The 16631-nt window shown below is 36.7% G+C and overlaps 1 protein-coding gene across 1 annotated transcript in view; it reads left to right on the top strand.

Annotated features, from left to right (window-relative positions):
- Nucleotides 1-16290, top strand: part of TRPC3 (transient receptor potential cation channel subfamily C member 3) — a 54102-nt gene extending 37812 nt beyond the window's left edge. The window contains exons 10-11 of the mRNA XM_077770897.1: nt 12523-12598; nt 15510-16290. Coding sequence (XP_077627023.1) covers nt 12523-12598; nt 15510-15652 — 219 coding nt within the window. The 3' untranslated portion in view covers nt 15653-16290. The remainder of the gene's footprint in view (nt 1-12522; nt 12599-15509) is intronic.
- Nucleotides 16291-16631: the final 341 nt, after the last annotated feature.

The raw sequence follows: 16631 nt of genomic DNA, 5'->3' as shown, positions 1-16631 counted from the left end.
TTTTTTTTTTTTGTCTGATTGCTGAGGCTAGGACTTCCAGTACTATGTTAAATAACAATGGTGAGAGTGTGCATTCCACTCTTGTTCCTGACCTTAGAGGAAAAGCTCTCAATTTTTCCTCAATGAGGATGATATTAGCTGTGGGTCTTTTGTTGGTGGCCTCTATGATGTTGAGTTATATTCCCTCTATCCCTACTTTATTGAGGGCTTTTATTAAAAATGGATGCTGTATTTTGTCACATGCTTTTTCTCCATCTATTAAGAAGATCATGTGGTTCTTATCCTTTCTTTTATTAATATGCTGTATCATGTTGATTGATTTGTGATTACTGAACCACTCTTGTAGCCCAGAAATAAATCCCACTTGATTATGGTGAATAATTCTTTTAATGTACTATTGGACTTGATTTGCTAGTATCTTGATGAGAATTTTTGCATTCATATTCATCAGGAATATTGACCTGTAATACTCATTTTTAGTGGAGTCTTTGTCTGGCTTTAGAATCAAGGTAATGCTGGCCTTGTAGAATGAGTTTTCCTTCCATTTCTATTTTTTGGAACAGTTTGAGAAGAATAGGTATTAACTCTTCTTTAAATGGTTGGTAGAATTCCCCTGGGAAGCCATCTTGTCTTGGTATTTTGTTTTGGGGGGAGATTTTTTTTTTTATACTGATTCAATTTCTTTGCTAACTATGGATCTGTTCAAATTTTCTATTTCTTCCTGTTTCAGTTTTGGCAGTTTATACGTTTCTAGGAATTTATCCATTTTTTCCAGATTTCCCAATTTATTGGTGTATAATTGTTCATAATATTCTTTTTTAATTGTTTGTATTTCTGTGGCATTGGTTGTGATCATTTCTCTTTCATTCGTGATTTTATTTATTTGGGTCCTTTCTCTTCATTTTGATAGGTCTGGCTAATGGTTTATCAGTGTTGTTAATTCCTTCAAAGAACCAGCTCCTAGTTTCATTGATATGTTTTACTGGGGGTTTTTTTTGTTTGTTTGTTTCTATATCATTTACTTCTGCTCTCATCTTTATTATTTCCTTTCTTCTGCTGGCTTTAGGCTTTATTTGCCATTCCTTTTCTCGCTCCTTTAAGTGTAAGGTTTCATTGTGTATTTGAGACTTTTCTTGCTTCTTGATGTAGCCCTGTACTGCTATATACTTCCCTCTTATGACTACCTTTGCTGCATCCCAAAGGTTTGGATTGTTGTGTTTTCATTTTCATTTGCTTCCATGTATTTCTTTATTTTTTCTGTAATTTCCTAGTTAATCTATACATTCTTTAGTAGGATGTTCTTCAACCTCCAGATATCTGTGGTCTTCCCAAATTTTTTCTTGTGATTGACTTCAAGTTTCATAGTGTTGTGTCTAAAAATTACGCACGGTAGGATCTCAATCTTTTTGTACTTGTTGACGGCTGATTTGTGACCCAGTATGTGATCTCTTCTAGAGAATGTCCCATGTGCACTTGAAAGTGTATTCTGTGCTTTAGGATGAAACATTCTGAATATATCTGTTAAGTCCATCCAGGCCAGTGTGTCATTCAAAGCCATTGTTTCCTTGTTGATTTTCTGCTTAGATGATATGTCCATTGATGTAAGTGGTGTGTTAAAGTCCCCTGCTATTGTTGTGTTGTTCTCAATGAGTTTCTGTATGTTTGTAATTAATTGATTTATATATTTGGGTGTTTCCAAGTTGAGGACATAAATGTTTACAATTGTTAGATCTTCATGTTGGATAGACCCCTTTATTTAGATCTAGTACCCTTCATCTCTTCTTACAGTCTTTGGTGTAAAATCTAGTCTGTCTGAAATAAGTATGACTATGCCAGCTTTCTTTTGATTTCCATTAGTATGATAAATGTTTCTCTATCCCCTCACTTTCAACCTGCAAGTGTCTTTAGGTCTGAAATAAGTCTTTTGTAGGCAGCATAAAGATGGGTCTTGTTTTTTGTTTTTTGTTTTTTCCTTAATCCATTCTAATACCCTGTATCTTTTGATTGGAGCAGTTAGTCCATTTACATTCACAATGATTATTAATAGATATAAATTTGGTGCCACTGTAGTATCTGTAGAGTTGGTGTTTCTGGAGATTTTTGTGTTCTTTCTAGTCTTTTTTGCTTTTAGGCCTTTCTTTCCCACTCAAAGAGTCCCTCTTTAATATTTCTTGCAGGGCTGGGTTAGTGGTCACTAACTCCTTTAGTTTTTGTTTGTCTGGAACTCTTGATCTCTCCTTCTATTCTGAATGATAGCCATGCTGAATAAACTATTCTTGCCTGCATATTTTCCCCATCCAGTACATTAAATATATCATGCCACTCCTTTCTGGCCTACCAAGGTTTTGTAGAGAGATCTTCTGCTAACCTTATTTGTCAACCCTTCTAGGCTAGGGATTTCTTTTCCCATGCAGCTTTCGGGATTCTTATATCTATTTTGCAAATTATACTATGATATGTATTGGTATTGACTGCTTTTGTTGATGTTGATGGGAGTTCTCTGTGCCTCCTGGATTTGGATGTCTGTTTCCTTCTTCAGATTAGGAAAGTTTTCAGGTATAATTTGCACAAATAAAACTTCTACCCCTTTTGGGGCGCCTGGGTGGCTTAGTCGGTTAAGGGTCCGACTTTCACTTAGGTCATGATCTCGCGGTTCGTGGGTTCAAGCCCCGCATCGGGCTCTGTGCTGACTGCCAGCTCGGAGCCTGGAGCCTGTTTCAGAGTCTGTGTCTCCCTCTCTCTCTGACCCTCCCTTGCTCACGCTGTCTTTCTCTCCCTCTCTCTCCTAGAAATAAATAAAAATATTTTAAAAAAAAACTTCTACCCCTTTTTCCCTCTCTTTTTTGGGATTCCTATGATATGGATGTTATTAAACTTTACGGCATTGATGAGTTCCCTAAGTCTACATTTGTAATCTAATATTTTTCTTTCCTTCTTATCAGGATTATTTTCCATAATTTTATCTTCTGTATAACCTATTTGTTCCTCTGATTCTTCCATCCTTGTGGTCATTACGCCAGTCAGTTTTGCATCTCGGTTATAGCATTTTTTATTTCAGCCTGATTAGTTTTTAGGTCTTTGATTTCTGTGGTAAGGAACTGCCTGGTGTCTTCTATGCTTTTCTCAAGCCGAGCTAGTGTCTTTATGATTGTTGTTTTAAATTTTGGTTCAGGCATAGATCCCTGGCTGTGACCTCTTGTTGTTCTTTCTTTCAGAATGAACTCCACTGTCTTGGCATTCTGTCTAGGTCTCTGTATTCTGTGTGTTAGGAAAACTTGCTATGTTTCCTGCTCCTGAGAGTAATGGCTATATTAAGAAGAGGTCATATACTGTCCATGGCCTGGAGCTTCAGGAAGCATTTCTGGTGTATTCTGTGTGTACCCTGCTGTTGTGTTTTGGAGCCTCTTTCCCTCAGGTCGGTCCTCTGTAGAGTTTCTCCTTGCCTATAATGGGGACTTGTTTGGACTTTGTCCACTATGTGGTGAGTTTTAACTCAGTGTGTTTTGGTCTTCTTGTTAAAAGAGGTTAGATCCTCTTTGCCTTAGAGCTGAAATTTACAGCACTCTATGGCCAGTAGACTTGGTGCATGCAGGAGATTTGTGCTGGTCTTCTGGAGGAGGAGGGCTCCCTGCTGCTCTAGTAAAAAAGAACGTGCAGAGTACAGGAGGGAGGGCATTGGTATAAGCAGCTTAAACATCCACTGTGGGTGCTGTGCTGCTCACTGAAGCCTGTCTGTGCTGTTGAGCGGGAGAGAAAAATGGCACATACCCACTCTCGATACCACAGAGGAGAGTGTGCTTGCCACTTCTTAGGAATCCCTTAGAGGAGAGTGAACAATCTCCTGTTGTGCGTACCAGGCATCCCTCAGATCCCTGCCATCACCCTGTTTGTTTCTGAGTCATCTGCCCACCCCATGGTGCAGTGCTCCTGTGTTTTATTTCAACTGGCTGTGTTTCAAAACTCCAAAGTTTAGGGACCAAACGCCACACAGACCTGTGCTGATCCTCTCTAGAGAAGGGTCTTGTCATGCGGGGGCCGGTGACAGTTTGTCCCTGAAGGGCTATTGAATGAATGCACAGGGGCTTGGAGTTTATGGTAAAGTGCAGAAAAAGCTGATATCCATGTTAGCTGCCCTCAGCAGGAGTCTCTGCTTGATGCTAACGAATGGGGCGGCTCAAAGGTGCCTGCCAGCTATTCTGTCCTCAGAGAGGCAGTGCCATCTCTCCCAAATGCATTCCAGGAAGGGGAACTGTCTCTCCCAGTGTGACACAGGGGATCCTCAGACCATGAGGTCCACTCCTGGGCCTCTCCCCTCCTTCATAGGAGCCCCTCTGTGCCCACCAGGCTCCACCCAGCTATGGTGTGGATTTCTGAAACTTCAGAATTTGAGCTTCATTGTAAAAAGTTGTGATAATCAGACCTTCTCATTTTCCCTGTCAGTGGTTTTGGGGAAGTATTTTTTCCTGTGCAGTGACCTGTATCCTGGTTTTTCTCCCTTTCTCTCCTCTCTCCCTGATCCAGGCTCCCTCCCCTCCACAGCACCAGCAATTCTTTTCTTCCCCAATCATGTCTCTGCACCTCCTACCTTGCACAATGTGGCCTCTTTTCTCCTCTGGGTTGTGAGTTTGTTTTCTCAGTCCTCAGATGATTTCCTAGATGTTCAGAATAATTCGATATATATTATCTAGCTGGGTTCAAGGGATGAGGCTCCCATAGGGTTCTCCTACTGCTGTGCCATCTTAACTCCCAATGTATTACTCAGTTTTAAATGAAGTAAGTTCTTAACTGACTGAGCCACCCAGGCACCCTTTAAATAAAGCAAGTTACTGAATCAGCAGCTTCAGGAGGTTGGAGTGGTGTTGGAGAATTCCAGATCCACCTTCCCAGCTAATAGAATTTTTCTTTGGGCACAGGATTGTATTTTTTAGTTCATTTTTTATGTTTCCCTAACAGAAAATAGCAATACAGGACAAGTCAGTCACAAGGCAGACTCTCTCTCCACCTCAATGAATACTCCTAGCAAATATGGATTTCCTTTATAATTTCTCCTTCATTCTTCTAAGCTTCTCTAGATTTTGTATAAAAAGATCAAGGAAAGTTCTCAGCCATGAATGTCTGCCCTTCACATTTCCTCACATCCTCATTTGATCTTTTCATATAACCTTTCTAAAAAAGGGTATGGATGCTTCTAAGTTTCATCAAAGGAGTTTGTGTTTCTGTTTCTTATTCTCCTTGTTGCTTTTGAATGATTTAGAAGAAGTGAGGGGAATTCCCAACTTTATTGTCAAATTCAATCTTCTTGTGTCTGAAAACTGATATGCTTCTGTATGAGGTGATGTTTGCTACACTGCCTAGAGACTCCAGAATGCTGTACATTTCATATTTTATAAGGAGAAGAATTCTTTATGCCTGTAGTATATTATACAATATTGGTGCTCCAAAATTGATAGTCAAAAAATAAACTCTGAGAAAAAAGTTTAAACCAGCTATCAAACTTCTCAGGCCAATCAAACTTCATACTAATGCCTTGATTCTATTTAGATAAAATCTCTACTATGAACTCCATGAGTGATAACAATTGGTTTAGTTTAATGGATTCTTATTTCATGCAGTGTGATTTTAACATATAGCTTACTTAAAGAAATCTCAGATCCTAACCTGGTAAATAGAGATTATTTTCCTCAAAATGGTGACCTTTTGGGATACACTAATTCTAATGGTGCTACCATAACTCAGAACATTTTTGGAATATTAATAAAGAATTACTTTTGTAATTAGTTTGTCAGACACAAAATTGCTTTATTCTCATTGTTAAACTCAGATAATTATTTACCTTATTAACAAGACTCAGTGCCATATGACTACTTTTTTTCAAAAATAGTCACATCCATCTTCAAAAAAACACATGGCTGTCACCAGTTGCACCTTATGTGTTTTATATCCCAATGAGTGTTTCCTCTCCAAAACAATTACTTCAAAAGCAGAGAGGCTCAAATGTGCCTCAAAGTATAACAGAGGAAGAATTTCAGAAATACTTTGATCAATGGAAGTGTTATTTATATTAACAGTAATTATTAATAGTATGCCGAGGTCATTGTTATGTATGTAAAGATTTTTTTTTTACAGAACTAGGGATGATTTTTTCTGGAGAACATAAAGACTTGGAGGTATAGCTGTGATTGAATTCTGCTCATGAAAAGTTCAAGTTAAAGGTACATAGATATGCTAAGGTGACTTTAAGAAATGGGAATTTTTTCCTAAGACTCCACAGAAGCAAGGTTGTAGGTTCTTGGGTCCTATTCTCTCTGGTGTCTCTTGTAGCAGCTCTGCTTTAACTACCTTCTTCAGCTTGGGAACTCCTTTGGCCAAGGTAGTGTTATACTGTCTTTGGCCCACATAGTGGTCCCTAGTCCAATCCATGAAGGCTACCATAGGTGGCTTGGTTTTACTGGAAGCGCATGGCATTTTTCTTTAAAGGAGGTAATATGAAGTATTCACATTGAACTTCATTCATAATGAGCTTGATGGCACATTCAAGACTTCCACTATTATGCATGGTCCTTGGTTATAAGGATACAAAAATACAGTCCTTGCCTTCAAGGATATCTCCCTTGGAGTGAAATTTCAGGATTGAGGTAAGAAGGAAAGAAAAAGTAGATTAACATTCACACAACCTTGTGAAATGTGGTATAGGTGAAATGTAAATAAAATGGTATGAGAACCTTGGGAAACACAGAGGAGGGGAATATTTAAAAACCCATCATGTAGAAGAAGAAGCAATTTCATTCTGTATTTCTCTGAAGAACAGAATTTTGACCAGTGGTTAGAAGGTATAATGAAGCATATTTGATGCAATACAACAGAATTGTTTTGTAACTGCTACAGTTGTCTAAAAATAGATTAAACCAGCTGTCTGGAAAGAATAACAGGCTCTGAATCACAGATGTTTATTCAGAGGCTGTGCAATGGTGATGGATCAGGATGTCTCACAATGAATGGTATGAAAATATGAAAAACACATGACTTCCAAGGTCCCTTCCCTCTCTAAAATTCTAGTCTCTGCTTCTGAGTTCTTTATAAATGTTTGTTCGTATTAGTCTTACCTTATAGGCATACTTTATAATATTCGTATTATGGAATAGTCATGGACAGTCAAATTTGGCTTCTCTGTAGGATTAAATGAGAAAATGAATGTAAAAGTATCTGAAAGAGTTCTTCACAAGTGTCAGTTGAATTTGAATCAGTGAAAAATAAGCTAGTGAAAAGAAGAGGTTTGATGCCTTTTGGGAACGAGGGACATACCCATATACCCAACTACCCACATTTCATTCCTTCTCCCAGTCTTAACAGAGATTTGAAAAATGGACTCAGGTTTGTCTGCAAGAGATAATTTTTAAGGTAACTACCATCTAGGCTTTTCACACCCTGGATAGAGGAAATCCATGGTCTACTCTACCAAAGTCACAATGTCGACTTTAAGGAGTGATTCACAGGATCATACCAAGACATTGAGATAATTCCTAGAGGTTTTGAACTGTGGACTTCTATTCCACTAGTTAGTAACTAGACCAAGAGGGAAAAATAATGAGTTTGTTAATGGTCAATTTTGTTTTGGGTACTGGCTTTGATTAAGGTATCAGTTGAAAATTTAAAGGTAATATTTACAGTGGTAATTTTACTTGTCACACATGAGTTTTATAATCCTTGCCTATAGTATTAGACATTATTTAGATTGGTTAATCAATATTTGCCTTACAAAAATATACATGATAATGAGACCATAATCGTTACATTAATTGAGTACCTACTATGTAATTTACCTATATTATCTCTTTTCCCATGTAGATTCTACCGTTTCCATTATACAGATTCAGTTGCCAAGGTTCCACAGCTTGTAAATAATGTAGTAACAACTTAAATCCAGGCAATTTGTCCTTGCAGCCCACTTTTTTAACTGCTACCCAATACTGCTTTGGGCTCTCCAGACTACCAGAATGGAAATGGCTAAACTTTGCCCATTGCCTAGGCTACACATCATTTTGGAATTCACATGAATTATCTTTCCAATATGAACTAAAGGATGAACTATTACCAGGTAGTGTCATCTGTGGGGAAACAGATTTTCAATCCAATATCAGTTCTGTAATATTCCTCATACGGATTCTTTGTTGCTGTGTTTTGCAAACAAGTTCTGTCACTTTTTGGTTTGTCTTTGAACTTTGTATAATGGGTTCATTAAGGAGTCTTAGCTTGTTCATTAAGGAGTCTTAGCCCAAAATAGCTTCACATAATGGGTTCATTAAGGAGTCTCAACTCATATAAAATGACTTTGTTTTCAATAATATTCCACTAACTGTCCTATTTTGAACTCCTCTTTTCCATTGAATGGAGAATGCCTTTACAACGTCTGGTCAAGATTCCAGGACTTTCCATCGTTTCTTGGCCTTTTGGCTAAGATCAAGTGAAGATTCCAGGACTTTCCAGTGACTTGGTTATTAGAAAGTCTCATTTTTGTAATTAAGGAGACAATTAAGTTTATTTTGAAGTATAAATTTCCAAATCAGAGCTAAAGCTCTTCTTCTCCTTATTTTTTTAACATAAGCTACACCTTTCTGTATCTCTAGTGGAGAAAGGCTGTGGTCTGCTTTGTACATACCTCCCCCTGCTAACTCATCAAAGTGCTAATCGTCTCCTATGTAGAATGGGAAGAAGAAGCCAGAGGGCAAGCATCTTTTCATTTGAGCTTACTGTGGTGCAGCTTCTTCCTTGTTTGTCACCACAGCTCTAATGTTGACCAAGTTTTAACATCCTGACTGTGGTAGGCACCCATGTGCTGCGTCTCTCTAACTGGGTTCAGGACATGTTTAGAGGGTTTGAAAAGGCCACATAAGCTACCTTTCTTTTGCACAGCTCCTGAAGCAGAGATCTGGCTCTGATTTAAGGTTCACATCTAATTTTCACCCTTTCCATAAGGATAGCACATCATACCAGCCCCATTTATTGAATAGACCATCCTTTCCCACTGAGGTGTATTATTGCCTTCCACCCAATACAGTGGAAATCTATCCTTTTGCCAAATAATGAGAATACAGGTTGAGCCAATGACTGTTCCTCTCTTATCTCAGTCCTCTTTTTTTTCCCCTGACTTAATTGCCAGGAGCAGGTCAGCAAGTTTGCCGAAATAGACATTTAATTGGAAGCAAGATACCAGGTCTTTTGTTTAGGCAACTCTAAACTTTATGAGTGATTGCCTTGGCTTTTCCCCCTCCCTTAGCTTCTGGGGAGTGGTGGTGTACCACCTCCCTTCCACCCAGGAAAGAGAGAGAATAACCTCTTCAAAAGCCCATGATCCCTCCCATGTCTCAGTCCTTTTACTTATGTGGGGTTAGAAGGAAGTTGATGGTAAGTACCGGTCTAGCAATTCTAAGTAAGCCTTGAAGAGAGGTGGATGGTCCCAAATGCTAGTGACAGCTTGGTCTTAGACCATGGAGTACTTAGTATCCTTTCTTATCAGTTTTGGATTTATCAACAATTCCGGGACAACCAGAAAAGTAACATTTGACGTAAGGTTACATTTCATTGGTATTCTTTCTTGTATAAAAGTTTTTTAAATGTCTTAATATAGTCAGATTTATTAATCTTTTCCTTATAGCTTATTCTTTCCTTTAGCTTTTTTCTTTTTTCTTTTAAGTTTACTTTTTTCAAGAGAGAGAGCACAGAGGGGAATAGCAAAGAGAGAGGGAGAGAGAGAATCCCAAGTAGGCACTGTGCTGTCAGTGCAGAGCCCCATGGGGGACTTGAACCCACCAACCGTGAGATCATGACCTGAGCTGAAATCAAGAGTCAGATGCTCAACCAACTGAGACACCCAAGTGCCCTTCCTTTAGCTTTTTCATTTCCCTATTCTTTTCAAAACTTTGCTTTTCACATTTAGATCTTTTGTCTCTTTAGCTCTTTAAAATTTTGTTTTGTGTATGGTTTAAAGTGTAGAGATCTAATTTTAATTTACCCATAAGGATAGTTCTTGTCTCAATACTATTTGTTGAATAATCTTTTCTTTCCCACTGACTTGTATTACCACCTTTCAAGCTGCTTTTAACTGAAACATGTTTCTTTGTATTGTCTTTATAAGAATCAACTTTGCTGTCCCGTAAACTTAATTAGATCCCTGATATGTTCACCCATCATAGTGAATTGTTCCAATGAAACTTTAGTAGAGTAGGAGTTGTGCTCACTATTGCATCCCTAGCATTTAGTACAGTACCTGGCACAGAATTGGCTCTCAGTAAATATTTGGTGAAGGAATGAGCAAGTCCAGGCCAAGATCCACCGGGCTGTGAGTCTGCCCTGAAGTCTACATTCCACAGATTACAATAGGTTTTATATTTTACTGTGATTGGTAAAATGGGTTTTTCCTTTTCAATAGCATAGGTTCTTTCTTGATCTGATTATTCTTTGAGACAAACACTGGGGATATTCCTAGATTTATCCCTTTTCTTGAGCTTGATATCTAATGGGTCACTTAGGTTTATAATTTCCACTTCCTAAAAATTAAGATAGATTTTCTATTCCTACTGTATCTTCATTTTAGTTCAGGCCTTTCCCCCCCTCCTTTATTTTTTAATGTGATATTTGATATAGGCACAAGAATGTCCATAACACATAGTAAGTTAAAATTACATGTACACCTATGGAAACTTCTACCTGCCTATGAATGAGAACATTATCCGTTATTGCTTCTACCTAGTTGCTTCTCCCTGGCCTGCCTCTTGCCTCCACCTAAGAGGTAATCACTGACTTGAAGTTTGGGTTTCTCAGCCTCTTGCTTTCATTTTCTTTTCAAATATAGACCTGCTATATATGTAAATATTCCTATCAGCCATTATATAGATATACTTGTTGTTGAGCTTTATAAGAAGTTTCATACTTGGTGAATTCTACAAATTGAATTTTTCATTCAACATTTATGCTTCTAAGATTCATCCATACTGCTGTGTGTGGCTGTGGCTCACTAATTTCATTATTTAATTTCATTAGTGAACACAATGACATTACATTGTGTAACATACTACCATTTGTCTGTTCTCCTGTTGATATTTGTTTAGACTGTTTCCAGATTTTTATTTGCTATTTTGAACAAGATTGCTATAAACATTGTTGTTTATGTCTCTTGGTCCACATGTGTAAAGTTTTTCCAGGCTCTGTATCAAAGAGTGGACTTTCTGGGTGAAAGAGTATGCAAGTATTCAACTTCAAACGATAATGCCAAATTGTTTTTCAAAATCGTCTATTTATACCTGTGCCAGTAAAGTGTAAAAGTCCCCATTCATGCATATTCTTTCCAACATTTGGCATTATGAGATTTATTAATCTTTGCTCTGTGTAGATATGTAATTGTGTCTCCTTTTAATTGTAATTTGGATTTCCCCAAGCAAAGAATTTGAGATTGTTTTATATGCCTACTGACCATTCACATTTCCATTTCTGTGCAATGTCTGTTTGTATTTGCTCTTTTTTCTATTGGGTTATTTGAATTTTTCTTAATTAAAGTTCTTCACATATTTTAGATCCAAATTAAATGCTTTATCAGTTATAAGTATTGCCAATATTTTCTTCCAATTTGTGACTTGCTTTTTCACTTTTTTATAGTATCTTTTTAAACAGAACTTTTAATGAAGTTTTAATTTTAATAAAATTGAATTTATCACTCTCTTCTATTATACTTGGAATTTTTAAATTTTGTTTAAAGAACACACAGCTCTACACTGAATTTATAAATATATTTTCCTATGCTTTCTTTCAAAGGGTTTAAAAGCTTGTATTTCACATTTAAGATGTATGTGGAATTAATTTTTCTGTGCATGGTATGAAGCAGGGCTCCAGTTTCATTTTTTCATTATGGGTAAACAATTATCCTGTAAGAGAATTTAGTTAGATTGAAATATATTCACAATATATATTGCTATGAGAGGAAACTATACAATATAACAGAATATATGGTATTTAGAAAATATAAAATATACATATAGTAATTAGTATGTATGCACAATTTAAAGAGACAGACACCAAAATAACAACAGTGATTATCTTTGGATTGTGGAACAATTGATATTTTTTGTTTATTTCTTTTGTTCTTTTCTGTATTTTCCAATTTTTCTCCATTGAACACATATTTGACAGTGAGAAAATAAGGCAGTGCCTAGAGGTGATAATATTGTGTCACACTTCTGAAAGAGAAATATTCAGTTGAAAGAGAAACCATTAATTGAAATCCTCCAACTTAACTTTTTTTTTTAATAGTTTCTTCCATTCCTAGAGGTGTGGGAGAATGTTTGCGGATTATGCAGTAAGTCTCAAGAGAAGGTAAAAAATCATTAAGTTGTGAAATCTGGGTGAATCTATATAAAATCTCTCTCTCCTAAGCTGTGTTTGCTTTACAGGTATGTGTGACTCTTTGGAGAATAGGATCCAGGTGGCTTATATGTATCATCGGTGATATAATCATTTCTTTTTGATCAACAGCAGATAATGAAAAGACTTATAAAGCGATATGTTCTGAAAGCACAAGTGGACAAGGAAAATGATGAAGTTAATGAAGGTAAGCATCTCCAACTTGAGAAACATTTACAACTAACTTGATGAACTTGGGAAACTTGATATTGAAGGGTAATCAAGTATAATTGGACTTTAAAAATCCAATCTCAGGTAACAGTTCCAAGATTGACAAAAGAATCTTATGTTAATTTCTAAAACTATCTTTTTAAAGAAATCGTTATTAAAAATGTCAGTCAGAGACCATTTATCTCTTCTCAGAATGCCCTGATTCTTAGAATATAAAATCTACCATCTTTCCGGAAGCTTTTAAATCCCTATTACATAAGGTAGTCAGTAGTTTTGGTTCTGTTTTCAGTGAACTCAAGTGAGTGTTAACCTTTTTCCAATATGAACATTTTCCAATAAAATAATTCGCTGATTGGCTCAAATAGAATCCACTTCAGGAAAATCTTTGTTGTACACAAAGAAATCTCTCTCTCATCTGGTATTTCTCTTCTGCCTTTCACTTTTCTTCTAGGCTCCTTCTTTAAAGGTGCTGATTTTTCCACCTATATCCTAGGCAGGGCTTCTGTCTGGACTATAAAAAAGTTTCACCAAAAGCTAGGTGGGCCAAAGAACAGGCCCAGAGTTGGAAAGAAATCAACCTTGGAGAAATAAGCTGCCTTAAAAATGGAAACTGTAGCTTACAACACCAGTGAGATGCCACCAGATGATCTCTATCTGTGCTGATAAGAGAAGAAAGGGCTAAACTAAATAAAACTGATGGTGGGCTTTGAAGCCATGACCCGATGAGCGCAAGGAATCCCTTGAAAATCTGACTCATTCCAATGATATATGTATATAGTAAAGAAGTCTATGAATGCATGATTGAGGACCAGCCAAAACCCAATTGCCCTAGAAACTGTCTCAGGGAGATAGGATTGGAAAGGTGTTGTAGTCTAGAAAGCAGAAACCTGATCATTTGTACAATAACCTCCCTGGGAGGAGGGGGTACAAAAACAAAGTGATCTGGGGAATTGGATGGCTGAAATCACCAAAATCAAAGACCATCTTCCAAGTCCTTGCACCAAAGAGGAAAATGAGTTAATGAGAATTTGGAGTTTTGAACAAAGTTCTAATTAAACTATCATACCGTTTAACAGCTTCATTAATAAATGGAGGGACTGAAGTCTGAAGAGATTGAGTAATTTGTGTTTGCTGTATTGGCAGACTACATGTAACACTTAGCATATAGTTTTCTAGGGAACTTGAGTGGCTCAGCTGGTTAAGCTTCCAACCCTTGGTGTTGGCTTTGGTCATGATCCCATGGTTTTGAGACAGCCCTGCCTTGGGCTCAGTGCTGAGCATAGAGCCTTCTTAAGATTCTCTCATCCTCTTCTTCTTTCCCTCCCTTGCTCTCATTCTCTCTCTCTTTCTCTCTCTCTCTCTCTCAAAAAAAAAAAAAAAGTATAGTCTCCCCATAACTCAAAAACAAGGAAGGAGGATATGGTAGTAGGCACATGAAAGGGGATCCAATTGGTTTATAGTCCAAAGCTGATACTGCATGGAATGAGAATCTATTTCTTTCACCAAGGACTGGCCTGTGATTTCAAATTAGATCATATTGCCAAATGGAAAAGGAGGAAGCACTTTGTTTGTTTGGTCTAAGCACAAGGAATCTGAAAATGTGTTATGGGTATTCTTGAGAAATAGAATTCCTTAAGATAAAAATGTCTGACTTTCATATATAAAAGAACATAGAAATTATACTTTAAAGCATGATAAAGGTAGCAGGGAATATCATGAAAGGTATGTTTTACATGTGATTCTATTATGGGGCACCTGGGTGGCTCAGTTGGGTAAATGTCCAACTTCAGCTCAGGTCATGATCTCATAGTTGGTGAGCCCAACAGCTTGGAGCCTGGAGCCTGCTTCAGATTCTGTGTCTCCCTCTCTCTCTGCCCCTCCCCTACTCTCTCTCTCTCTGTCTCTCCTTCAAAAATAAACATTTTTAAAAAATAAAGCATGATAAAGGTAGCAAGAATATCATGAAAGGTATGTTTTACATGTGATTCTATTATAAAAAGCTGTTAAAATACCAATGATTTGAAGAATCATTTCTTGTACATTCAAGATACATTTCTTCCCCAAGGTTCACCTTTCAGCATCATGATAGCATTATCTACATGACAATCATTTGCAAGAGAATCCACTTTTTAATTGTAGTCTACATATGATCAAAATACTGCCAAGCTGGATTATGGGAATAGTTGTGTTTTAATGGCCAAAAGTCTCCTATGGAGACTCTTATGTATGTACATATTGCCAGCGGTTTCACATCTAAACTTAATTTCACCATTGCTTGTTACCTTCCTTATACATTGGTTCTGTGTGTCTTACAAACCATTCCTTGGCTCCAAGTTCATTACCATTGCCTTCCTTAATAATCGCCCCTACTTTATTTTCTTCCCTTCTCTTACTTCAAACTTGATGTAAAATTTACTTGTTCCATACAAGTATTTGCCTGTTAAATAGAATGACTCAGCTTTAATAGCGTTTCATTTTGCTAGTGTTCTCTTCCATCCTAGCAAAGGGAAATGATCCACGAAGGTTTCAACCCTTATGTCTGAGGGAACCAAAGGTATCCTCTGTAGACAGGATGGAGATACCCTGGTTGCAAATCAGTTAACAGAAAAATCACCCTGTGTTGAGAGGTGATTGAGCCTCAGAACAACACATTAGCTGAGTTTTACTACTGAAAACATAGCTGGACTATTTTTATTGCTTTTGTCAAAGGTCACTGTATTTTTAAAGATTATATTTCTTCAATGTCTTGAAGGAAAAAAATTGAAAAAACTACCTTGGATTTTATGAAGCAAATATGTTCATATTGTATAAATTTTAATCTTTGTTCTTTTCTAAATCCAAAGAGCAAATTACCCATGATATGTTTCTTTTTAATACAAATACTATAGGTGAATTAAAAGAAATCAAACAAGATATCTCCAGTCTTCGTTATGAACTTTTGGAGGACAAGAGCCAAGCAACTGAGGAGTTAGCTGTTCTGATTCATAAGCTCAGTGAGAAACTGAATCCTAGCATGCTGAGATGTGAATGATTCAGTAACCTGGAATAATGGCTTTGACTATAGCACAAATGTGGGCAATAATATTTCTAAGTATGAAATACTTGAAAAACTATGGTGTAAATTTTTAGTTTTAACTGCCTTTATCATGTGAATCTTTAAAAGTTAGGTCATAATGATTTTACTGTTTTATCACATGAAAATTGTCTTCATTTTGATTGTCTGCCTTGACATTATAAACAATGACATGCCATTGTACTTAAAGGCCCAGTATTATTACATTACTGACATTTTGGTCCACTTTAGAATAAACTCTATGTCTTTGCACTAATGTTTGCCTCCAAGAGACTGTACACTCCTTGGGGACAGGGACCATGTCTTATTCATCTTTGTCTCCAGCATCTAGTACAGTGCCTGGTACATAGTAGGTGCTCAATAAATGTTGAAACCAACTGAACTGCCAACAAAATACAAATAAAAATAAAAAGGTCATCACTATGTAGCATCCCTTCCCTTGTCCAAATGCTGAAGACATTTTTGTTTTTAAATAGAGACATGAAATTTTATGACTGTCTATGACTTGGTAAGATTTTCTTAGAATTTTTGGCATCACTTATATCCTAGAACCTTTGAGAATTTAATGATGATTTAAGGAATGAGTGAATGAAGAATTTAACAATGAAATGGGTTAATAGAAAATATAATTACATATTTAAGTTTCATAGAATTGTTCAAAACAACACATTAAAGATTTTTCTAAAGTATATACTCTTTGCTATCTGTCTTAAATTTTCATTTGTTGTTTTTCAATAATGTGAATTTATTTAGTGGGATGGTAAGTTGTTTTGTTTTTTTTTTTAAGTTAGAGGCTATGCAGGGTTGCTATTTTGTTATAAGCTTCTAATTTCTGCCTCTAATACTTTAATGCTAAATAAGACATCAACAACTGACTTCTATCTTGCCCATTAGCTTCATTCTGAGTTTTAGAGGGTATGTCTATGAGAAGAGCCAG

This window comes from Crocuta crocuta, unplaced genomic scaffold (genome assembly GCF_008692635.1).
Source record: "Crocuta crocuta isolate KB4526 unplaced genomic scaffold, BGI_CrCroc_1.0 scaffold331, whole genome shotgun sequence".
NCBI classification, from domain to species: Eukaryota; Metazoa; Chordata; class Mammalia; order Carnivora; family Hyaenidae; genus Crocuta; species Crocuta crocuta.
This window is presented reverse-complemented; position numbering and strand designations above follow the sequence as displayed.